This window comes from Neovison vison, chromosome 10 (assembly GCF_020171115.1).
Source record: "Neovison vison isolate M4711 chromosome 10, ASM_NN_V1, whole genome shotgun sequence".
NCBI lineage: Eukaryota > Metazoa > Chordata > Mammalia > Carnivora > Mustelidae > Neogale > Neogale vison.
The window spans coordinates 39,678,360-39,703,085 of NC_058100.1; the positions used below are offsets into that span (position 1 = coordinate 39,678,360).

The following is a 24,726-nucleotide window of genomic DNA, read 5'->3' on the forward strand; positions in this document are numbered from 1 at the left end:
TGTTTTAAAGGGATTTTGAAATAGAAATACAGAAAAGCAGCCTTAGAGTCCTCTTTCCCACTAAATGCAAATTTGAATGCATTTATATGCTAGGCAAAGAAGAAGGGAGACATCCATCTAGCTGAGGGACGGCTGACTCTGGCTGCTAAGTGAGGCTCAGCCAGGCCTCTGCAGTGTGGGGCTGGGGGAAGGATGGGTATCAAAGAGGCCAGACCTGCCCCTGCTGTCCCCACCAGCCGGGGCTGCTCACCTGCCGCCTTCACTCCTTTCCCGTCTTTGTCCGGCCCTCCTCTCACCTTTACATTCTTCTCTCTCTCCCGTGATGGTTCTGTTGCTTTGCTTTGGTTCTTCATTTCTAGATACCCACTTGGGGCCAGATTTTGTGCTCCTACAGTGAAACGGTGTGCCTTGGGTGTGGCATTATATTAAGACTCATCCTGTTGGGGTGTACTATCCAAAATCTAAGCCTTACTAATTACAAATCATGGAATTTTTTTTGAAGTAGGCTCCTGCCCACCGTGGAGCCCAACGTGGGGCTTGAAGTCAGGACCCTGAGATCAAGACTCAAGCTGAGATCAAGAGTCAGACGCTTCTGAGCCACCCAGATGCCCCTGAAATGTAGAATTTTTTTTTAAGATTTTTATTTATTTATTTGACAGACAGAGATTATAAGTAGGCAGAGGAGATAGGCAGAGAGAGAGGGGGAAGTAGTCTCCCCGTTGAGCAGAGAGCCTGATGTGGGGCTCGATCCCAGGACCCTGGGACCATGACCTGAGACGAAGGCAGAGGCTTTAATCCACTGAGCCACCCAGGCGCCCCTGAAATGTAGAATTTTAATCAAACATCTAGTTGCCAGGAACTCTATGTTCATTTAAAAAAAAAAGAAAGAGAGAAAAGTTATAGGACATGTAAACAGTGAACTATCTTAATGAGGTTGCTTTTTGCAAGCCGGATCAGCGTTTAGGGAGAACTCAGTCAAAACTACAGTTGGCCATAATTTATGGCTCTTTCTAGACACAGTTATAAAAAGAAATGCCTTGTATTCAACTTGCTTCTTGAGCATCGTAGACATTCATTCAGGAAAGATTAATGAATAGGAGAAGAAATTTGTATTCACTGGCCCAAATCTTAATCTCTACCCCATACATTAACATCTGTATATGTGTCTAGATTAACCCTGCCAGTTTTCCGTTGCAAAAAGAGGCTCTTTCAGGAGTGAACCTATTAAAACGTCGTATTTTCAGTGCCCCAGATATCTCAGAGAGCAGTTAAGTTCCTGAAGGTTTATAGCTGAGGTGTAAACTTGGCTGTGCAGTTCATCCTCCTCTGACCAGAGGTGATTTTTCCACCTGCTTCTGGAGGCTGCAGCTTTGAGGAAAAGATCGTAGGAGACTGGCAGTTTCGGGCAGATGTGTCTGTATACCTCAGGCATCGCTGGTTATGATTTAACTGTAGCAACGTTGCAACCATCTGGGTAGCCAAACGGCTAAGGTCTGCTCTGGGCCATGATCGTAAGTGTGCGGGAGATTGCTGGACTTCGTAGATCCTGGATTTATTAGAAGAAAGGAGATAGGTCAGGCCGTAGCTATGGTGGCCATCTGTGGGGATGCGTCTGCGGCCAACTTCCTAGGGTGGCCGAAGTGTCATCTACAAGTGTGTCTCAGGGCCTGGGTGACACGGGGCTACTGCATTTTATGTCTGTTCCACCTCTGGAGAAAAGCCCTGATTTTGACAGATAACCTAATTTGTAGCAAGGAAGAATGTTAAGGGAAAGAAAAAAAAGTGTAACTACAAAAGTCCTTTGTTCTAAGAGGTGGATCTTACCATTTTTTCAAAGTGAGAAACCAAATCATAGGCTCACAGTCACAGGGTCTTTTAAGATGGAAAGTTAACGGCTGATTTCTTGTGCATGGTGAAAAGCTTCCTAACCCTTCCGGACCACTTTAGGATCGATTCTGGAACCTACCGTCTTTCCTGATTTATCTGACTGTTTGGCTGTGTACCTCCACAGTTAGAGCTATTAGAGTTTTTGCTGATTTGCCTGGCACATCTCCAGCAAAGTAGTCCATTAAAATTCAAATCCTTTCCCAATAATTGAGACAATCAATTTACATTAAACAAGGCACAATTATACTTTCATGTACAATTTAAATTCTATAGAAAATAATGAGTGTGCAATAAAGAGGGACACTTATTTTGATGCAAAGGGATGTTTTTCTAGTCTGCATAAACAAATCTTTCATATTTTCAAAATAGTCCCCTCATTATCTTTGGTATAGGAGAACCCTATTGTGTGTTATTTTGATGTAGGGACAAGTGTGTGTCCGTGACTGCCTGTTTAGTAAGCAATGTGACTTTCTCTCAATGGCATTTAGATTGTGAGGGCTGAGATGGAATAAGGTAGGTCCTTGCCTGCTGTTTGACATGAAATCACTCTTCTAGGAAGAGCAGACAAGGAGGTTGAGTGGGTGGGTTACCTTCGTGCCTGCCTTCTTGGACCAGGGATCCTTCCCTACCTCCGCGTGATAGACCCGGGATCCTGCGCTCCAGCCTCAGAGAATCGTCCAGAGGGGTCTGGGAAGGATGCACGGGGCCGGGGTGGGGGAGGCGGGGATGCGCTAGCAGGGGCCCTGAGCCTCTGTGCCGGAGGGGCTCCTGGGAGAGCCGGTGGCTGCAGGGAGTCAGCCCACTGGGCAGCCAGGCTCCGGGAACGCGCCCAGCCCTCTGCAGCTCCCCTGCGTGCAAGCTCCAGTAAGACTGGTCAGGCCGGTCGGGAGATCCAGAGCCCTGGAGAAGCGGTATTAGGAAGCACAGAGTACGAATAATGACAAGATAGAAAACAAGTCCTGTCAGAGCCCGAGAATATATTTGGCTTCCGCGTGCTGTGTCTGTCTGTTTCTATAAACGGTCTAGAATAGAAACCGGATGTTTAAAATCTCTCTCCCTTTCACATGCTCGCCTCCCCCTCCTGTCTTCCTTCCTCTTCAGTATTAGTAGACTTACTATTTTTATTAGTTTGTATTTATATTCCCATTTTTCAATATTTGCCATTTGTGTGGATAACACATTAATTTTTAATGAAATATTTTCAGACTCTTGGAATAGCTGAATCATAAAAGAAAACTTGAAATTGATATAGACTCTACGCTCAGGCAGCTTATAAACGGAGTATTACAGTTGCTTTTCCCACTCACAAGTGGCAAATGGTCATTTCAAAAGAGGGTGGGTGTTCCCTTTCATCTCCTGGCTTTGTACAGCATAGTCTACTTTTTGTGTCTAATTTTTGTGGCGCCAAGAGTAACTCAGGTACCATCCTGATGAAAATGAAAGAAATATCAAAACAATATTAGGGCTCTCTGATAATTCCCATCTTACCTGCAAGCATGAATTTTTGACAAGCCTCGTTGCTGTCAAAAAAAGTCAGCGGTGACTTAACTTGAATCTTGAGCGTACTTTTTCGTTGTAGCTCTGTTGCAGAACTCGGACTGTAACAAAGGCAGCGTTTGTGTCTCTGAGCGGTTGATCTTCTCCAGTCAGGAGCTGTTTGTAGTTTCGTACTTGTAAAATTAAAATTGATGCTGGAAAATATTCCAACAATTTTCTGTCACATGCTATTCCCAGAATGAAAGCTTTGCAGTCCACTTTGCAACTCTAAGTTAGTAAATATAGCTCCTTCCAAAAGTTTATCACAGGAAGCCTGGACACTGGAGATGTGGCATCTTAGACTTTTTTCCCATTCGCAAGTCATAAGGATACAAGTGATCAATTTTATGCGGGCAACTTAAATCGCATTTGAATCATTATATAAATATGCACACACGTGTGCACACATATGGTATGCTTATACATCTAAGCTTGTATTTTTATATTGAAAGAATATATATCACTTCCCATCTTATTCTCTGTGGCAAAAATTTCGGAATAATATTACCTTTCTCAAGTACATTTGCTTACTTTTGACATTCACAACAAATTTGTATATATTTTCCGACTATTTTTATTTTAAATTCTAAATAAAGATGACTGAATGTCTTTGGGAGCGCTGTGTGTCTTCTCTGAGCTGAACTGCACAGAATGGCATTTTAGAGAAGCAAAGACACCTGAGAGATGAGTGTGACCGCCCTGGTCTCAGCATCTGCCTTTCGCCCTCCATCCCTCCCCACAGCAGACGCTTTCTGGGTAAGGAGACAGGCCCGGAGACGGAAGGTTCAGGGATTGACTGGAATCTGTGATTTCTGACTGCTGCTCTCGTGTTTTCTGCCGAACTCACTCACTGACTTACCGGTTTCCAGAAGGAGGGAAGTGGGCTAGAAGTGAACATCAAAAGCGAAATAGTACGTGCAGGTGAACAGATGTTTAGGAAAGCCGGCTAATCCAGAAAGCTCGAGACCGGAGGTTGGATGGTTAATCCAAAGGTCAGGAAATCATGAACTCTGTGTTGGGCTGAGACATTTTCTTTATGTACGGACCACCCGATTTTCTGTGCCACATCATTTTTTTCTGGGCACACCCCACCCAAATTCATCTTTTGATGCATCCAATTTTGGTATCTCTAAACCAGCCAAGGACATAAGGCAGGCTCCCTGCAGAATTTGCTGTTTCAATGACCCTCTCCCGCCAAGTCTTTTTTTTTTTTTTTTAAGATTTTATTTATTTGACAGATAGCACAAGTAGGCAGAGCTGCAGGCAGAGGCAGAGGGAGAGGGGGAAGCAGGCTCTCCGCTGAGCAGGAAGCCCAATGTGGGGCTTAATCCCAGGACCCTAGGATTATGACCCAAAGGCAGCTACTTAACCAACTGAGCCACCCAGGGCCACCCACCCCCGCCAAGTCTTTTTTATGATTATCTCATGCACGATTAACTTGACAAACTTAAAAAAAAAAAACCTCTGCTTTGTTGATTCTTTCTAAATCATTCTACTTTGTTTTCACTGAATCAGCAAACTCTTTTTTTTAACAATCGTATCTCTGAGTTCACCAAACGTTAAGTCATCCTCATGTAAGCAGCAGAACCAGGCTCGGGGGTACTGGGGATTAGCGGTTGGCGGCCAAAAGCACTGAGTGTGCTCTGTGCTTCATTCAGTACCTTTACTAGAGACCAAAGCAAAGTGTTGGCTCACTAGATGCTCCGGCTAAGTGGCTGTCCTTGAGAGAGCTGCTGCTCTACTTTGGAGGGAACCGCTGGAGTCAGACAAATGAAAATGTGCAAAATAGGAACTCACTCGTTCCAGAAGACGACTCTGCAGTGCACTCCCCATGCACACTTTTTCTTCCCTTTGCACCGGGAAGGAGGCAGCCAACTTGGAGGCAGAAGAAAGGGAGCTTTCTCTGTCCCCTTTTTGCTTTCTCTTCCTCTGGGTTAAGAAGAGCAGCGTCACACCACCCAGAAGGTGGGCCAGTGGAACGTTCTTATACGAAGCCAACTTCAAAGCAGTGGCCACTGTTCGGCCTAGAGATTCACCGCTGGCCCACAGATTTGCGAGTGACCTGCTACTCAGTTCGGGATGGGAGCAGCTGTGGGCAGGGGATGCCGCAGCCCTGCTTTCTTTAGGGAGCTGATCTCTTCCTTGCATGAAATCCTAGAAGGAGTGGTTTCTTAGAAGGTCGGGCTGCTGAAAATGCAAATGGTTTCCAAACAGTTTAAAATAAATTCTTGAATTGAGAACCCATGCCTGCTTTTTATTTTTATTTATTTTTATTTATTTATTTGACAGACAGAGATCACAAGTAGGCAGAAAGGTAGCATGCCTGCTTTTTAAAGGGCACTATGAATGCATTAAGTCCCGTTCCTAGAATGCTAATGAACAGAGAAATCAACAAGTAATGAACAACTAATCTCTGTCTCCATCAGGAGAGTGAAATCTTTCTACTTTTTATCATTTTTTTGTGATCCAAGCATCCATTCGTTTTCCTTTCTTAATTAGGTCATAGTATTTGCCAAGATGATTAGAGTACACAACTGCTTCACACACACACACACACACACATACACACACACAATAATGCTTTATAGCTGCCTCCTCACCCCCTTGCTACATCTGTTGTGGCCAGAGGGATGGGGCAGCATCTTTCCATATGGATTTCATAAACAAGCAGTTCCACAAAATGTTCTTTGAAGAAAGCAATACAGGATTTACTTTGGGACATAGTGCATCAACTACACCTTCTCTTTGCGGGGGAACATGCATTAGCATATGAAAGCCTTGATAAGTCTTAGCAATGATTGATTCTTTGTAAAGTTGAAGTGGGCTTTCCTTGAAATAATAATATAAAGAAGAACATCAGTAAACCTTGAAGATTTTACAGCTAAGAGGTAAGGACGTGGCAGGAAGGGTTCCAAGCCGCCCCATGGGGCTGAGTTTAGAGATGGGTCACCCGTCTAGGCATGGAAGTGACACCGTGGCACCTCCCTGAGGACCGCGTGGTTTCTCACAGCTCTGTGATCATCTTTCATCCCTACCTCACGCGGAGCCAGCCCTGGTCTTTATCGCCACTGCAGTTGGTTTAGACCCTACAGCGCAATGTCATGGCCAGCCCCGTGCTCCACCTCACAGGCAGGACGAGCTGCTCTCCGCGGGCGCACGGGCAGGCCCTGCCCAGTACCAGGTCTGCCCGCTGGCCGTGAGCCCCGAGCTGTGGGACTCCAGGCACCTGAGACTGCGTGGTGGAATGCATTTCGGGAGAAACAGGTCCGTGTGACAGGCGGGCGGGGCCTCTCCATGACCACGGGGTGGGGGTTGCTGTAGATGGGCAAGGAGAAGAAACATCTGTTTTTCTCTCCGTTCACAGGCTCCCCAAAGGGATTTTTGGTTTATGTTCTTCCTTCTTCTCGGGGCTCTAGAATCATTTCTGAGTATCCACAGAAAGAAGGCATGTGTGCGGGTCGTTAATTTGTTCATTTGGTGTTTATACATATGCTCCTGAGGTGAGTCTGGACTGTGGCGATGCTGACTGTGGTGTCAGGGACCTGCGGCGGGCTTCGGAATGAGCCCTGGGCTTCCAGAACACACAGGCTGGATGTTCTGGCCCATGTTGCCTGAAATCTGGGAACTTTTCCTTCTCGGCCTCAAGACCTCTTGTTTCTCAAGAGTCAGGTCAGCTGTCATCTTTTCAGGGAAGCCTTCCTCAACCACCCTCTGCATTCCTCAGTGCTTTGTTCAAACTGCACTTTGGTCAAGGGCCCAGGATGTCCTAATTATTCTTTGAACGACCAATGGAGAGCAGGACCCATATGCCGGTCATTTTTGTGTCTCAAGCATGTAGCCCCATACCAGGCACTGAGGTGACACTTACTCCGTGAATCTGCAATGGTTTGCATCTTCAAGCTTGCCTTTTTCAGCTGCCACAACTGAAGGAGGGGGAGCAATCACGAGCCAAAACAGAGTTTGATGTGTATGTGCAACTTTTTTTTTTTAAAGATTTTATTTATTTATCTGACAGAGGAGATCACAAGTAGGCAGGGAGGCAGGCAGAGAGAGAGGAGGAAGCAGGCTCCCCGCAGAGCAGAGAGCCCGATGTGGGGCTCGATCCCAGGACCCTGAGATCATGACCTGAGCCGAAGACAGGCTTTAACCCACTGAGCCACTCAGGCGCCTCAGGCGCCCCAGTTTTTAAAAAAAATATTTTATGACCTCTTATCTATATCCTCATGTTTGGAAAAAATCTTCAATATGTGTATGTCTAATTACTGTCATCACATAACGCAAATCTAAATTTTTATTGTGTAATGATGTATATCCAGTGAGCAGACGATAAATATTAATCACAACCATGAAATGTGCTTTGATCTCGCTGAAACTAGAACAGCTTCTCATCCTGTTCAGGCCATTGGACTACTCGTTGTGTTATTAGTTGGTCCTTAAGCTTTGAAGGTCATGGTTAATGGACCTGCTTGTTAGTGCTGTTAGCAGTTAACGGAAACACCTTCGACTTTACAAATTTTATGGCATTTGGAATGAGTTCTATATTTTTCCAAGCTTTTGGTTTCCCCAGTGGCCTAATATATTAAAGACTGACCGTTAACTTGCAAATCTGGTGAGAGTTTTTTTTTTTTTTTTTTTTAATCAGCCAAATTTGACATTTTACATAATGCCCGTGTTCTGTATCACAGGCCAAGGAGATGACATAGAATCGAGGCAGGGGAACATTTTTCTTGTCTTCCGTGGCCAGGCAGAACAGCCCTTGGAAGATGATCCTTGGAAAGAGAGCATCATTTCTTGCTCCAACCAAATACACTTAACTTCTGTTATATCTCCCACTTTAAAATAATCATTTCTGTGACCTGTGTCTGGAAGTGCTCCCGTTTTTCCACATGTCCCTTAAAACATAAGCCATTAGCGTTGCATTTGTATTTCTTCTTTTGAATGATGCTACCGTGTTCAGCTGCTGGGTCTGGCCGGGTCAGAGGTTCCTGGACTCCTTGGGCTTTTTGCCAGAACAGGAAGGCCTGGGCCAGTGCAGGTGAGCAGCGCAGGCAGGGCCCTTCCCCCCGGGGTCCACGCTCCCTTCTTGGTTCCAGGTCTCCCCCTCTTGAGCATGGAGAGCAGATGACCCCAAGGAAAGGCTGTAAGATGTACTTGGGCCTGTCTCCAGATATCTCACATGATAACTGCTTTTGGGGTAGGATTTGCAGGGTTGGAAAGGGTGGGCTCACCAAAAATCTGAGCTCTCCCCAGGGACTGTCCCTGCTTAATCCTTGGTACTTAGTCACTCCTGTTTCCAATGCTCTGTTTTCTAGCTTTTAGGGCACCCCACTCATGGCATTGTACATTCTTTCTTGTCAGATTGTGAAGTCTTCAGTGTGACCTCATGTTCCCAATCTCCGAGGTCCCAGTGTATAAAACTCTATTGAATTAATGAATAATTCTCTAGGAACTGAAGTTGTTTTCATTTAAATGCTGTTAGCTAATGGTTAGTATTCCGACATACTGATTGCATGTGTGCCCTTGTTTGTTTCCACCAGTCCGGTGGGATTTGAACTCACCTGGCTTTATTCACCGTTTTTTGACCCTTTAAGCTATAATATGGTTTGGTCCATCTAAAGCAACAACAACAACAAAAACCAGACACAGGAAACTGAATACCTGTTACACGATAGGAACCACAGGCCATGGAGAGCTACAAAATTAAACAATCGCTGACCTCTGTTCTCTGGAGAAAGAGGTATAAAGCCCTCACCCTAGTCCCACAGGCCCCAAATGGTAAAGACTTTAGCAAAGAGGTGTGTGTATCCACAAAAGGCCACTGAGGAGAGGCACAAACCAGGCCTGGGAGATGTTGGAGGACTTTCTGGAAGAAGGAACACCAAAACTGTATTTATTTATTTTAAAATAAATTTATTTATTAGAGAGTTTGGGGCGGGGTGTCAACAGAGGGGGAGAGAGAGAGGCCCTAATCAGACTCTACACTGAGCACAGAGCCCCACGTGGGGCTCCATCTCACGACCCTGAGATCACAACCTGAGCCAAAACCAAGAGTTGGGTGCTTAATGGACTGCACCACTCAGGCGCCCCCAAAATTTAACTTTAGAGGCAAGGCTCATGCCAGGCAGGGAGGAAACCTGGAGAGAGAAGTGACGTCACACGAAAAGGACACACAGGGCAGTGTTGGAATGTGGGAAGCAGGAATACACTGCAGGTCCGTGCCAGGGACCTACCTGTCTCTGTGTCCTGTTGGTCTTGGGGGAACCAATGAAGAGTGGGCAACAGGGCTGGGAAAGCAGACAGGAAGTGATCGGCGCCTGCGGTAGAGATGAAGGGGAGGCAGTGGATTGGGGAAGTATTTAGGAGGTAAAGTTGGCTGGTAGCTGGCTAGTACTGAGAAGTGATGAGAAGAAAGGAATCAGGTAATTTTCCTCCTAACTATGACTATTAGTACCTGTTTCTTTGGTCTAAATCCCAGTGACTTTTTAAAAAAATTAATTAATTTTTATTAAAGAGAGAGGGTGTGCACAAGTGGGTGAGGTACAGAGGAAGAGAGAGAGAATCCTAAGCAGGTTCCATACACAGTGCGGAGCCTGACATGGGGCTCGATTTCATGACCCTGAGATCATGACCTGAGCTCAAACCAAGAGTCAGGCGCTTACTGACTGAGCCTCCTGGGTACCCCTTCAGTGACGTTTCTATATCCCTGGGAATGAGCCTGCGGGAGGCCTTATGACTTAAGCCAATGACTTAAAATGACAAATATTAGTCATATTTCCGTTTGGCTTAAATTTTCCCTAAAGCAAGTCTAATTTTTGTTTTCAGATTTACATATATTTCTATGACTATTCAAACTAGATTTGTAGATTTAACAAGAAGAACTTTAAATCCCAGGTATTGGGTTTCAAGAATTGTATCAGAAGAGAGATTGTAGCTGATTTACTGATTCCCAGCATGGCCAGGGTATGGGCTTCCTTCACCTCCCAGCCGGGCTGCTCCCTGCTCTCGACACTACACCCACCATACGCCTGCCCCTGGCCTTGGTGCTGGTAAAAGGGCCCTCCTTTATAGAACAGACACTAAGTAGATAATACAGTATAGCGAAAAAGTATAAATACCTCTCCTTGGCCAGTCCTACTCTAAGGAGTAGTCTTGTTTCTAAGAGAAGGGCATTGAAAATCACCAAATCAAAATATTAAATCAAATAGTCAAAATGTCCAACATTAGAACACTGGTTACATAAACAGCTTACGTAAATTCCCCACAATGGAATTCTAAAATGCCAAGAACATCGCTTGTTCGCAGTAAAGCATTTATTGACATGACAGATGTTCAAAATATCTCCATATCTCCAAGGGGAAATAGGATAAAAGTAGTATATCTTATATGATTCCACTTTTGCCAAAAAAATAGATACAGATATATACCCAAAATATCTTCTTCACACTCTAGCTTTTATATCCCACACATGTGGACTCAATTTCTGCTCTCTGCCAACTCGTATATGGAACTCGGCATCTCTCTGAGTTCTCCAGAAGACTTCATATGCACAAAGCACTGGTCGGCATGGACGCTGCTGTGGAGGATATTATAAGAAAGAAGATGGTGAGCATTTACACCACACGTCCCTTAGAAACAACATGACCACAGTCTCCGTTGATATGGTTCTTGCTTTCGAAGTCCCTTCTAGGCTGTATTTCCACTCAGGAACCTTTGTCTTCTCTTTGGCTTACCCTCTTCCTATCACTTTCAGTGTCTTTGCTTTGTCACATTGTGGGGACACTAATTCCTTACCTTTCTCTTATGAGAATACTGCCTCAAATGCACGTACATTCAAACTAGCCTGGATCCCGAGTAAAAGAGAAAGTTAACATTACAGCCTTGTACACACACACACACACACACACACACACAGAGCAAAAGGAAGTTTAGTAAAACAGTTCTTAAGACTGCAATCCATATTTTTCATTTTATGACCTTCTAGTGGGCCATGACCCAGCATTTGAGAAAGGTCCCTAGGAGGCCAGATGAACACAAAACTTCAGCAGTCCCTCTGGAATCTTCTCAGATTATCAAGTTATTTCTTCCAAACACCTAGTGAATAAATTGTTTTCCATCCTGTTACACACCTGTGTAGGAGGTGGAGGGATGTCATAGTTTACATTGGCTGTTTCCAAGCAGGGGGGTCATTGGTGTGTTTTCTTCACATTGTCTAAAAATTTTTAAGTTTTCTGCACCGAGCACATGTTATTTTTGTAAAAGGAAATGTAAACAGTAAAAAAAAAAAAAAAAAAAATTGAAGAAAAGTCTCTGCTCAGGTTCTCCCTCTTCTCAGAAACCCTCCCTGACCAAACCCTCCCAAGAGGGGTTAGCTCCCTCCGTCCGTTTGTCCATTTTGCCCTTTTGACTTCTTGTCCCAGCACTTATTTCTTTGCCTTATAATGATCTGTTTTCATCATGTTTTCCTCCTGGTTCTCAGGCCCTTCTCCTTCCCCGGCTTTATCACCCTAATAGACCTCTTCTCCTTTCCCTCTGCAACGAAATTCCTTTTTTTTTTTTTTTTTTTAAGATTTTATTTATTTATTGAGAGAGTGAGCATGAACGGGGTGGGGAGGGCCAGAGGGAGAGGGAGAAGCAGACTCCTCTGAGCAGGGAGCCCGACGTGGGCTTGATCCTAGGACCCCATGACCCTGACCTGAGCTGAAGGCAGCCACCCAACACCCAATGACTGAGTCACCCAGGCATCCCTGCAGTGAAATTCTCAAGCTGAAATCCATAGATGGGCTGTGAATCTTCCAAAAATGGATGCAAAATTTAATGTTTATTCATTTCTTTTTCTGGGAAGCAGAGCCCATTAGTTGTTGAGTGCCTGCATTGTGCCGGGCAAAGTTCTAGGTCCCATCCTTGGTCAGACCCTCAAAATGCTGGAGAATTCCTAACCCACCGTTCTCCATACTCACCCTGTTTCCTTTGCTTGCTTAGAACATAGGGGCCACGAGGTGAGGACTTGTCTTTCTCGCTCACCACCAGAGTCCTACTGCCTAGAACGGCAGGCGTGAGACGTGGCCAATGATGAAGCATTAGGAGGTAGAGAAGACATTTATTTCGCTATCCCCATTTTTCAGAGTTGAATAAAGGTCCTGATGTAACTTGAGGGAGAAGGAAGGAATCGCAGGCATCGTTAGAGTCTGGGAAGTTAGCCTGGGCTCTCTGCTCAGTCTTGTCGCAGAATTGGCTGTGGCGCAGCATTCGATCCCGACCCATGTGAGGTCTGTCTCCTTGTCCCTCAGCCTGGGCCCCGTGGTTGCCTCGGCCCTTTCCGTCTTGAAATTCCACACGTGTGGCGGACGCAGGGACCCAGGCCAAGTCTGCAGGGTTAGCTTAGCATGAACACCCGGCGTCCCGACTCCTCACCCTTGGGTTAGAGAACACAACACTCCTTCCCTTTGGCTTCTTGTCAGATGAATCATTTTGGGTTTCGAAGATAGTCTGTTCCATAGAAAGCGGACAGGGTGTTGTTTTGACAGTGGGCTGATGTCTCAAGGTGACCCGTTGACCCACCAAGACCTACCAGAACGTGAGTCACAACCCCGCCTCCGTGCCCTGTTAGGGTGTGAATGTCTGATATGGCGAACGTGTTCTGAGCCCAAAAACTCCTATGAAGAACGGTCAGGTTGTCTCATTTTGCCATCAATTGTATTTTGAGATGTTAAGTGGGTAGAAAAACTGCTATTTCCGGGGAAGCAGATTCTCCCAACTACTGCAAAATCTTTCTAAAATCAGGTCATTCTGTCTCTAATCCCAATTGTATTTCGTTCGTTTTCTTCCGACTCTTTTTGTGTGACTGGGACTGTGTGTTTAAAGTTCAGCTCCGTGTGCGGTGCTCCTCTGATCGTGGCGGCGCGTACAGTAAGATGTTTACAAAAGCCAACCTGAGACCGATACTATACAGCAGTTTAGCAGCAAATTTCTACTCTGGGTATTTAACAATAATTGGGATCTTTCTATTGGCTTTACATACACTCAGATTAGTAGTAAAATCTAAGCACCAGCCCATTTGGCAAACTCCTGCACTTCAGGCTCACAAATTTGCTTCTGATTGTGCTTTTCATTCGCACCTAGCTCAGATTTTTGCTTGGTGCTTTTTTAAATCCTCTCATTTACATACTGTGGTAAATTTAAAATGAGAACAGATGAGTGCTGCTAAACTTTCCTATTTCACTGATGAATATGGTATTTTGCTTCAACTATCTAGCTGTTATATATTCAGTGACCTTTAAAACATGAAATAGATCCTTCTCTTCGGATGCGCTGTGCAAAATGGATTATTAGTATTGTCTTCCCTTTGAGACGATGAGTGTGAGACCCCGAGGCGGAGCAGAGCACCTGAGAACCATGGTCGCGGAGCGGAAATTCCGCTTCCTGTGGGTGGGCTCACGCTGTCACCAGGGCGAAGGGGGGTCCCTCACGTGGGGTCGTCTTGGGCCGCGCAGGTGATGCATCCGCTCTGAATGCATTTCTCCCTGCCCTGCAGTCCGGGGCACTACGGTCTGGCACCGGGCCCCTTTGGGGTGTTAGGAGGCGTAGCTGAAGTAAGAATAAGAAAAGTAGCGTTTTGGGGTGGCTAATAAGGATTTGGCTCTAGCTAAGCTTAATAGGTTCTTTTTTATTTTTTTTTTTTAGAATTTTTATTTATTTATTTGTCAGAGAGAGAGCACAAGGAGGGGGAGCTGCAGGCAGAGGGAGAAGCAGGCTCCCCGCTGAGCTGGGAGCCCCATGTGGGACTTGATCCCAGGACCTGAGCGGAAGGCAGACGCTTAACTGACTGAGCCACCCAGACGCCCCTAAGCTTAATATGTTCTTATGTCATTTATTATTATTCATAGTCATGAGCTTGTTCTCCAGAGGGACAGAGTGAGGCCTGGGGGAGGTGTCAAGGAAAAATCGGAACCTGAGAGGAGTTAAGGCAGTAAAAACAATTGTATTCAGGAAGTCTTGCAAATAGGGGGAGAAAGACCTCAGTCTAGAACAGGCCTGGATTTCAAATTCAGCAAGGAAAAGTGGGGGTTTGCAGGCCTGGAGCGGGACAGAGTGGGCGTGGGGGGTGGGGGGGTGGGGGGGTGGTTGTGATCAGGATATGGAAAGTGACAGAAAGTGCATTCTGGCCAAACCAGCCCAACAGGATTCTTCCAGAAGGTGGGCAGGGTGGGCCTCATACACACCACCTGGGGCACAGTGAAAGGAGGAGGAATACTGATCAGATATCAAGGTTGATCAGATATGGAGGGTGGGGGTGGGGGGATGCTCTTTCGATGGACAAGATTCTGGGCAACGCAGGCCTGACCAGGGAGGACACGGAAGCCCGAAACCAAAGCAGAGTTGCAACGAGTGCTGGGGGAAACCTTCGCCAGAGGTTACATTATGAGATCACTGAGATTTCTAAACTCCTGCTCCATCCAGAGCCTGGTCTCCCAGGTACATAGGCCTGTGTCCCCCACTGGCTGGTGGGCGCAGCTGCAGAGACCTCTTTCCTGGCTCCTGCATCTTGGATAGTTAGCGGCTTAGCACCTCACAGCCTGATGGGGCCATTTATGTGGTCAGGATTTCGATAAACCCCCCGGATGTGTCATTCATAGTGTGGGTGTCCAGTGGTCAGAAAACTTCCTGGGGGAGGTAGAACGGAATACCTTTGTAGCAGGGTTCGTATGAGTTTCAGTAACCAAAATCAGTATTAATTTTAAAGTGATATATATTGCTTATAATAAAAATGCCATGATGCGTAAGACAAGAAAAACGTAGGGCACGGTTTTAAAGAAAAGTACAACTATATTAAAAGAAGGGAATCTTTCTGCCCTTCAACGGATGAGTGGATAAGGAAGATGTGGTCCATATACACTATGGAGTATTATGCCTCCATCAGAAAGGACGAATACCCAACTTTTGTAGCAACATGGACGGGACTGGAAGAGATTATGCTGAGTGAAATAAGTCAAGCAGAGAGAGTCAATTATCATATGGTTTCACTTATTTGTGGAGCATAACGAATAGCATGGAGGACAAGGGGAGATGGAGAGGAGAAGGGAGTTGGGGGAAATTGGAAGGGGAGGTGAATCATGAGAGACTATGGACTCTGAAAAACAATCTGAGGGGTTTGAAGTGGCGGGGGGTGGGAGGTCGGGGTACCAGGTGGTGGGTATTATAGAGGGCATGGATTGCATGGAGCACTGGGTATGGTGAAAAAATAATTAATACTGTTATGCTGAAAATAAATAAATTTAATTTTTAAAAAATGTTTAAAAAAATAATAAATGTTCATTTTTTAAGCTACTAAAAAAAAGAAGGGAATCTTTCTATTTCAGAATGAAGGAATAAAAAGTGTTTTTTTTTTAAGATTTTATTTATTCATTTGACAGACAGAGATCACAAGTAGGCAGAGAGGCAGGTAGAGAGAGAGGAAGGGAAGCAGGCTCCCCGCTGAGCAGAGAGCCTGACGCGGGGCTCGATCCCAGGACCCTGAGACCATGACCTGAGCCGAAGGCAGTGGCTTTAACCCACTGAGCCACCCAGGCACCCCAGGAATAAAAAGTTTTTAAAAAAAGCCATAACGGGGGGTGCCTGGGTGGCTCAGGCAGTTAAGCATCTGCCTTCACTTCGGGTCATGATCCCAGAGTCCCAGGATCCAGCCCTGGGTCAGGTTTCCCGCGCAGTGGGGAGTCTGCTTCTCCCTCTCCCTCTGCTCTTCCCCCTGCCCCCTGTTCCCCAACTCATGGTCATGCGGGCTCTCTCTCTCTCCTACTCTCTCTCTCAAATAAATAAAATCTTAAAAAAAAAAAAAGCTATAACAAAAAAATTTCTAGGTGATTTTGAGGTCTCTTTCTCTCCTAACATGGAAAAGTAGGCCAACTGCTAAACACTTAATTGCGTTACTTCCATCTATCTTGCTCACACTAATTTGTGCTAAGAAACTGGAGGTTCTGAAATTTAATAAATGACCCTAAATCAAAATATCTTACTCCAAATTGAGCTTGATAGAAAGCCAAGCTGGTGTCCCTATATCTTGCTTTAGGCAAACCTGATATATTAAATCCAAATTTCCAAAATGGATTAGCTAAGTGGTCATTCTTCACTTAGCAACATAATGGCTGTAGTAAATTTCCCTGGGAGCGCTTATAAAGCACGGTTCCGTGTGTTAGAACCCCTGCGCCACACTTCAAGGGCAGCGTGCATTTGAAAATATTACCCAACAAACCAGCAGTTTCAGATCTCTCCCAGGATTTGGTTGGGCACGATCCTGGGCCCTAAGGAGATGAAAAAGGGGTCAGAATGGACTCTGCACCCAAGGCAGGTGTATTCAGGGAGCAAGGACCGAAGACGCAGGGAGCCCAGTGACTACTCTGGGGGGCGGGGTCGGGGGAGAAGGGGTGGTAGGCAGGGGGGAGCTTGGGTCACTGGCCCCCTTCCTTGGTCTCACCATCCAAGTTGGGTGTGTCCTCCAACTGCTGATCCGTCGAGTTTGTCTGGACGGAAAGTCCCCTCCTTCCCCTCCTCTCTCGCGGATTAACGGAAAGGGAAAGCCCGACGTCATTAGGTCTGTTCACCCTTGATCCTGCCCTGGCCGCCGGGACACGCCCTTACCGTCTGTGGATGGTGTGGGTCGCGCGTGCTCCGAGTCCACTGGGCCTTTGGGTGTACTGAGAGATAAAAGCCGTGGGGGGCATTTCTGGAACAGAGTCAGATGACAGATTTGGGCAGAGATGGGCAAAATAAGTAGTATTTTTTAAAAAATGGGTGCATCAGTTATAATGAAGCTAGTGTGGGAGAATCTGCTTCAGAAAATGATTTCTTAGAAGACATTAGAGTGAGCTGTTGGCTGTGTCTGTGGTTCTTTTCACACATAGACATAAGGAAAACCAGTCTTTTCACCTTTGTTTTTATTCTAATATACCTAGGTCAAAGTGGGTCATTCCCAGCATTAAGAAAGGGGTGTGGGGCCAGGGAAAGTAGTTTACTTTTTGTTTTTGATGAGAGGGAGGTTTTTTTCTTCCTTTTCTTTTTATTCTGAGGGGCAGTCTTCCCTCTTTATCCCCTCTTTCTCATTATGCTTTTCCTGGACCTTTTATTATGCTTTTATTTAACTTCCTATTGTAGAACTGGGCTTGAGGGAGGGGGAATGGCCAGAGTTCAGCCTGAAAGTCTTTTGGTGTAGATGCTATATTTTTATTTAATGTGAAATACACTTATCGTGCCGTCTTTTAAAGAACGTTTGTTTTTTAAGGGTCTTTGTGCATTCATCTGGGGGGAAAAAAAAAAGCAACCAAATCTGCTCTATTCAAATTCCCAATTCTAGGGGAGCAGATTGTCGCAGAATATATGGAGATGAACTTCCAAAAATGAAAACGGATGGAGAAATCATAGGTATTCATCACACATGCTGGAAACATTAGTGCTTGGGAGTAATGAATGGGTGTCTTGCTTCATCACAATTAGCTTATCAATTATTTCCTAATTTTTCTTTATGGAAAGAATCCTACAAATGGTCAAGTTCGCTGAGTCTCCTTTGTTGATCCTGGAGACACAAAAGAAGTTTCATTCTCCGTGTCCAGTCAACAGTGGAAATTATTGCAAACTAGAGATAAGCCACGTAAAGGTCTTCGTTGTTTCATAGTGGGTTTTGCATCCAAGGCAGTGTTCTTTCTTCTTAAATGTAACGCAAGAGCCCTGCAGAAGAGATATGGAGAGATTCCACTCTTGAAGTAAAAACGCTTTGGCTTTGCTTGCCCCACCCGTCTCCATATTTATAACGGCTTCATCAGCATTGAGAAACGGTTTTTTAAATGCAGTGTATTTACTTCGGAACTTTCTGCTGGTGGCAGTCTTTGTGCAAATATGACATTTGTAATGTTGGTGGTTGATGTCAAAGTCCGTCTCTAAGTTCACTGTCGCATTCGTCTTAGCTTTTGTCCTTAACACATATCGATTGAAGGCAGTCGAAATTCTTTTTTTTTTTTTTTTAAGATTTTATTTATTTGACAGACAGAGATCACAAGCAGGCAGAGAGGCAGGCAGAGATAGAGGAGGAAGCAGATGCCGGGCTTGATCCCAGGACCCTGAGATCATGACCTGAGCTGAACGCAGAGGCTTTAACCCACTGAGTCACCCAGGCGCCCCTCAAAATTGATTCTTTAAAGAGAGATCATTTCTGTGTGGAATTGCAACCTCATGCTGTATGAATTTCGCTCGGCACGCTCCATCCCCTTGGTGAAGTGCTTATCAGAGGGGGTTACCATCACTTACGCTGTGAGGAAAGCAAGAGACAGAGGCTTTGTTGGCTTGTACTGAGCCCGCATTGCCGCTGGACTGCCGTGTGTTTCTTCTCTTTCCAGCTGCAATACCCAGCGGATCTCTCTCTGTCAGGCATAGCATCAAGTCTCCTGGTAGGGACGGAGATCCATCCATCCCATCCTGGGAGACATCCCAGTATGTCTCGAGAGGATAGGACACGGCTCCATGTGAGCTTGACTTTCGTGTGGGTCTGACCAAGTCACTAATTTGGGGCGCAGACTTCTTGGGAAGAAGTCTGGCTGTTTCAGATGAGGATCTTAAGATTTTTGCTACAAGAGAAATTCATCCCCACCTTCAGCCTGGTGCACCCAGGGCCCTGTCTCTACTCTCATTTCGTGCCTTCAGCGATCCTGGTTCCACACTAGGTGACCTCCAGTTCCCATGGTTTGACAGCATTACACATTGTACTAAAGCTCTTGCTGCTGTGTACAAATTTGCTGACACCCCTTACAATAATGATGATTACAGTCTACCTAATTATGCAACACATCGTACATATGTAATAAGTCATCATTAGGATTCTCATTATTATAGCAGTAGCTAACCTTAGATCGTACTTACTACGCACCGGCCATTGTCCTTGTTCTAAGAACGTTATTAACACATTTAATTCTTATATCCATCCTATGAGGCAAGTGCTACTCAGGAAACTGAGGCACAGTGAGGTCACACAGGTACCACATGACAGAGGCAGAACCCAAAACCCACGTCTGTGAAGAAGGGATACTGATGTGAAGAACCTTAGGAATATTTTAGCTCTCACAATGCCAATCGCTATTTATTTATGTATTTATTTATTTTAGAGAGCGTGAACAAGCAAGCAGGGGGCGGGGGGGTGGGCAGAGGGGGAGAGAGAATCCCAGGCAGACTCCCCGCTGAGCACAGAGCTCGATCTCCGGACCCTGAGATCATGACCTGAGCATAAATGAAGAGTCAGACGCCTGACTGACTGAGCTACCCAGGCGCCCTGCATGACGCTGGTTTTTGAGAAGTGCCTGCTGTGGTACCAGTGAGACACAGGATCGCTCCATGTTCTCATTCTCTGTGTTCCCTGAGCCGCTGTCCTACCCCTAAACCACAACTGTGGTCCCGCAAGGAGCATCCGGTCAGTTCTGAACTGAGACCCAAAGTACGTGGCGTCAGCGTCGTGTGTGTTTCTTACGCCTAACGGTGTCTCTGTGAAAACCTCACGGGCTAATCAACGGGATAAAATGTGGTAGAGAGCCTAAAGTAATCACACTCTCAGATATGTCTCTGTTACCTTAAATTCAAGGCAGGTTGATGAATAAGGAGAAGGCAAAGAAGAGTAGCGGTAATTTGAAATAAGGGAATGGCAGGAAGGGTAATTCAGTAAAATCCTTTCTCCCCATAGTAAAAAATGCCGTTGCTAAGTACTGACCGTTTACTGTGATGTCACACTTGGTGCCTCACTCCAGGGCCTCTGCACTCGCTCTGCACACCACCTTCCTGTCTCCAGCAGAGTTGATGGTCCTAGTGGACCCAGTGACCAAGAGGGGGCTTGTCCAGTCGTGGTCAGGGAGAGTCCCGAGAAGTGTTGCCAGGAACAAAAGTCACTGGAAATGTGGAGGAGCCTTACAAAAAGGCTACTGGGGGACGATGGGTGTACGTGAAAGAAAAAAGAAAAAGTACATGTCCTTGCACAAGCGCGAAGAGGGGGTGATGGTGTTACCTTCAGGAAGGCAGTGTTCTCGTCTGTTTGCACGGGCTGTTGAGCAGGTTAATGCTTCCCACGTGTTACGGCTCGGAGGCGGTGGGGTAAACCTTGTGCCACCAAGTGTCACTGTCACACCAGCCCTATTGCCTGGATGTCTCAGTATGTTCCTTTTTTAGGCTCTGTCTCCTTCCTGTCACCGTGGCAGTATCCACGTTGCAGATCTGGTGGGGCTCGAGGCTGCTATTCATCAGTGTGGCACAAATTAGATTTATAAAAAATGTATTTCAGAGCAATTTATCAGGTGTTAATAATATACAGCTATATCAGTGTGTGTATGTATATATATACACCCCACAAAATGCACGGTTTCTTAAACACAGAGTTTGTGCCACAAGCATTCCTTGTACTGGAGGGTCTCGTGCACGACTGTCAGCGTTCCCTGAGGCCGCAGGTCGGGATGGAACCCGCGCCAGCCAGGGCTGGTTCAGCCAAGCCGTCTTAACTGGCAAAGTGACTGATCACCACCTCAACGCCGTGAAGCCCGGAAACTTCCTCTCCTCTGAAAGTTGACATGGGCCCGGTCTTGGGGAACATCTCATTGGACATGTTAACATAGACAAGGATGTTTTGGAGGATTAGCAGCCCAAAGCTCCATTTCCAGGAGCTGGAGGAATTGTAGTTCTGGGGGGGGGGGTGAAGGGTGGGGGGCCAATGGGCCAAGGGGGCAAGTTAATCATGAAGAGTCCGATGATAAGGCTGGAGGGTGGGTGAGTGACTTTCTTTCGGTGACGTCACAGTCACGCCAAGAAGCTCCCACTGTCTGGTCTCACCTGGGGGGGTTCTCTCTCCCGTGTCCTATCTGTATGCGCTGCCCCCAGCCCCCTCGGCGGCCTCGCTGCGTCCCTCCAGGGGCTGAAGTCCGCAGCCCCTGGCCCGCACCTTCCAGCTCACCTGAGGGGAACCGCGATTCCCAGCGAGCCAGTGCCTGTTGTAGCTTATTGCCTAATTATTATACCTATTTAATGCCACTTAGAACATTGTCAGCTGTTGAGAAAGGGTAATTATCACTAGTCAAATGAAAAACACTTTTTGGCTGCCTTACGGATACACATTTTACTGGTACCTTGATACATAATGAAGCCTGATAGCAAAACTTTTGCTTGTCTCTTCTTCAAGCCACAGCTGTTTCCCTGCTAAATTCATCCCATCTGTCTTCCCTTCCGTGAAGCTGTAGGCAGTATAGCATAAGTACAGAAGCAGTTCAGTGCTATTTTGGATAAACATAGCTGAAATTTGAATCTTTGCCATTTGCGATGCACACATTTTGTTTTACTGCTGTAAAGAGAGCTGTCAAAATACAACTACATGGATAATTTACTAAAATACAGTCAGATATAAGGTTGATCAAAGAGGAAGTGCAGTGGGTCAGCCCGACTGTTCCCGGCTGTGGTGGGCAAGGTGTCCCGGGCCTCGGGATCCCCCGCGCTGCTTGGGGAAGGCGGCGGCTCTGCGGTCTCTGTTGCAGTCCTGCCCTGGGGCTCCAGGAGCCAGCCGGTCCTGCTGACTGTCTGTGGCATGACTAGCGGAGTCCTTGAGAGGGTTTAGAAGTCCATTTTCTCAGTCTTCAAAGAATGTGCTTCGATGGGAAACACTTTCTCTTTCTTGGCACGTCGAGCCAGATTGGAAGTACGTTACCAATCTGCTGTGTTTTGAAACTGATTGCACTGAAACCTTTGTTACCAGTGAGACGGTCCATTTCAGTTCCTCTATTTCAGGGTTATTGGGGCATATAAATGGACCGTTGTGCCTTTTTTTGTTCATCAGTAGTACACGATGCTGTGGAGTCAACGGAGTAGCTTTCTTGAATGAATTCATCTGAAGTCGAAGACTGCGCACCTGCACCCAGGCCCGCCCCTCACACACCTGTTTGCTGCCTGCCTTTCCCATGTGCAGGGGTCTTTCTAGAAGCCCTGTGACCTCTGGGAGGGGAGGGGCCGGTATCTAATGTATTTGGGTAGTCGCTGTGGCCGGAGCTCAAAGAAAACGCGTTCAGAATGCTGTTTACACAAAGCTGAGTCACGTCATCTCGATGACGTCGCTAAGTGATTCCCTCCATCTCAGTCCGAGGAGGTTGGATTTGACTTTGCCTCCTTTCCACCAGCCGGGTTTTGCTCCTTGCACTTTCCCAGAAGCATCTTGGCATAATTCCCGCAAGTCCAACAACAGCATGACCTCCTTGGAGTGAAATCCTATCGGTGTTGTTCTCCCCACTTCTCCGTACCCGGGGAAGAGGACGCTGCAGGTGCGGGTAAATGTTTGCTGAGCCCCTGGAAGCTGTGCTCCTTTCTTCCCGCAGCGCTCAAGTCCCCGCCTCTCGGTCAGCGAGAACACGCGAGCATCTCTAGCGCGTATGGTATTTAAAGAGCTTTAGCTGGGTCTCCTCCAGCGGCTGCCAATGAAATGGTTTTCCTAGAAAGTCCCCAAGGCCTTCTCTGCACTGAGGCACTGCCCTTTCTTTCATCGGGTTTTCTTTTAGGGGGAAAAAAAGCCCACGTTCTTCGGAAGGGAGAAATAGCATGACTTCTACAAATGTCACCAGCTCTCTGCTTTGGCTGAAGGTGGAAAGGGCAGCTCCGGCCAGTGGTTCTTTAAAAGCTCCCTACGTAGAGAGGGTGAACAAATCTTTAAATTTACACTGTGATGCCATCCGATTTCAGGCCAATAGGTGCTTTATGAGTGCCGTGTGAGGGCTGACAGGACAGTTCCTTCTTGGATTCAACCCCTCCCCGTGGTGCAGGCTCTGGGCTGGACATTGTGGGAACCAGTGAGAACCAGCCACTGCTCACAGGGGACGGAGCTTTCTTGCTGGACGCGGTGCTGATGCTGTATGAGCCGTGATGTGGAACACGGAAGCAGGAACAGGGACGGGGATCGGATCAGGCTTTGCAGAGGAGTGATTCTTGTCTCCTAAGGAGAGCAGGGTGTATGCAGAGAGTTTAAAAAAAAAAAAAAAAAGGCACTTTTTCTAATAAGATTCTATGGATTCCACACTTTGGAAAATCGTTTTAGACTTAAGACCCACGATGAGAAGCAGCACGTGACTTCTGCCTGAACTCCCTTATATTCGCCGCACCCAGGCACGGGTCTGTGCCTCACTGGACCTCCGTGGCTCTGGCCGCCAGCCTGGAGTGTCCCTGCGGCGGTCTTGCCAACACCCTCCCGAATCCCACACTCCTTCCGATGCCTGTAGTGCACAACCCAATCACAGTGTGGGTCTCTGAGCAGATTTTTAACTTGGGAGGGAGAAAATAATATACATAACAAAAAATGTTCTCTATGGTAACATTACTCATTTAACCCAGCAGATGATGAGTTTTGTGAGTTTTTCAGTAATTCATTGACACCTTCTCCCCGTCTTTATGGTAATTCGAGAGCCTGTGCTTTTGACTCCATTTGCATGGGAGGTGCTCTCTGCCATCTGGGATGGGGAGGGTAACGAGACCGTTCTGCCACATGGGCACATGCCCACACAGGATATTTAAAAAGCCGTATCTACTGGAAAAACTGTCCGTGGAACCAGTGTGAACTCTCAGTGTTCCTAGGAGAGGCAGCAGGTGTAGGTGACTCTTGTCTAGAGAGAAGGCTGGAAATAACCCTTTATTCAGAACCTTGTCAAGGCGGTTGAAGCTCCTCGGTGGCTCAGCGGTTAAGCGTCTGCCTTCAACTCAGGTCATGATCCCAGGGTCCTGGGATCGACCCCTGCATTGGGCTCCCTGCTCAGCAAGGAGTCTGCTTCTCCTTTTGCCCCTGGCCCTGCTCGTGCTCTCAGTCTCTCTTTCCCTCTGTCTCAAATAAATTAATAAAATCTTAAGAAAAAAAAGATAATTGAGTTGCCACGGTCAGATCTTCTTGACCTGACCTGGCTGACAGGGTTGGACAAAATGGTATTCATAGAGGGGAACAAAAGTCACTAGGAAGAGTTAATATGACCCTGATGGGCACTTGACCTTCAGAGTAGTATTTGTTTTTGGAAATTTCCATTTAAAGCACATGCTGGTGTCAGTGGTACTTAACCTATTTTTTCTTCCTGAATATGGCAGACTTGGGCTCTTCGGTCCCACTGATCGTTTGCGGGGAGCTTGGACACGCATTCCCCTTCTCTGGGTTGGGCTGGCTGATAGGTGGTGAACCTGCCTCTCTGTTTTCAGGAGAGGTCACTACTTGGTGATTCTGTCTTGTCTCCAAGCACAGGACGGCAAGCACTGAGTGGATTCTGCTAGTCGATTTGC

The 24,726-nt window shown here is 46.4% G+C and overlaps 1 protein-coding gene across 8 annotated transcripts in view; it reads left to right on the forward strand.

The window, feature by feature from the left end:
• SDCCAG8 (SHH signaling and ciliogenesis regulator SDCCAG8) overlaps positions 1-24,726 on the forward strand; it is a 228,725-nt gene that overhangs the window by 172,852 nt on the left and 31,147 nt on the right. The window contains exon 17 of one of the 8 annotated variants that reach the window (XM_044267043.1): positions 6,788-6,849. The exons of 6 other annotated variants lie outside the window; for them this stretch is intronic. In XM_044267043.1, the coding sequence (XP_044122978.1) occupies positions 6,788-6,839 (52 nt within the window). In that variant the 3' untranslated portion in view covers positions 6,840-6,849. Of the gene's footprint in view, positions 1-6,787; positions 6,850-24,726 lie in introns of those variants that run through there. One more of the 8 variants, XM_044267046.1, reaches the window with a different exon arrangement.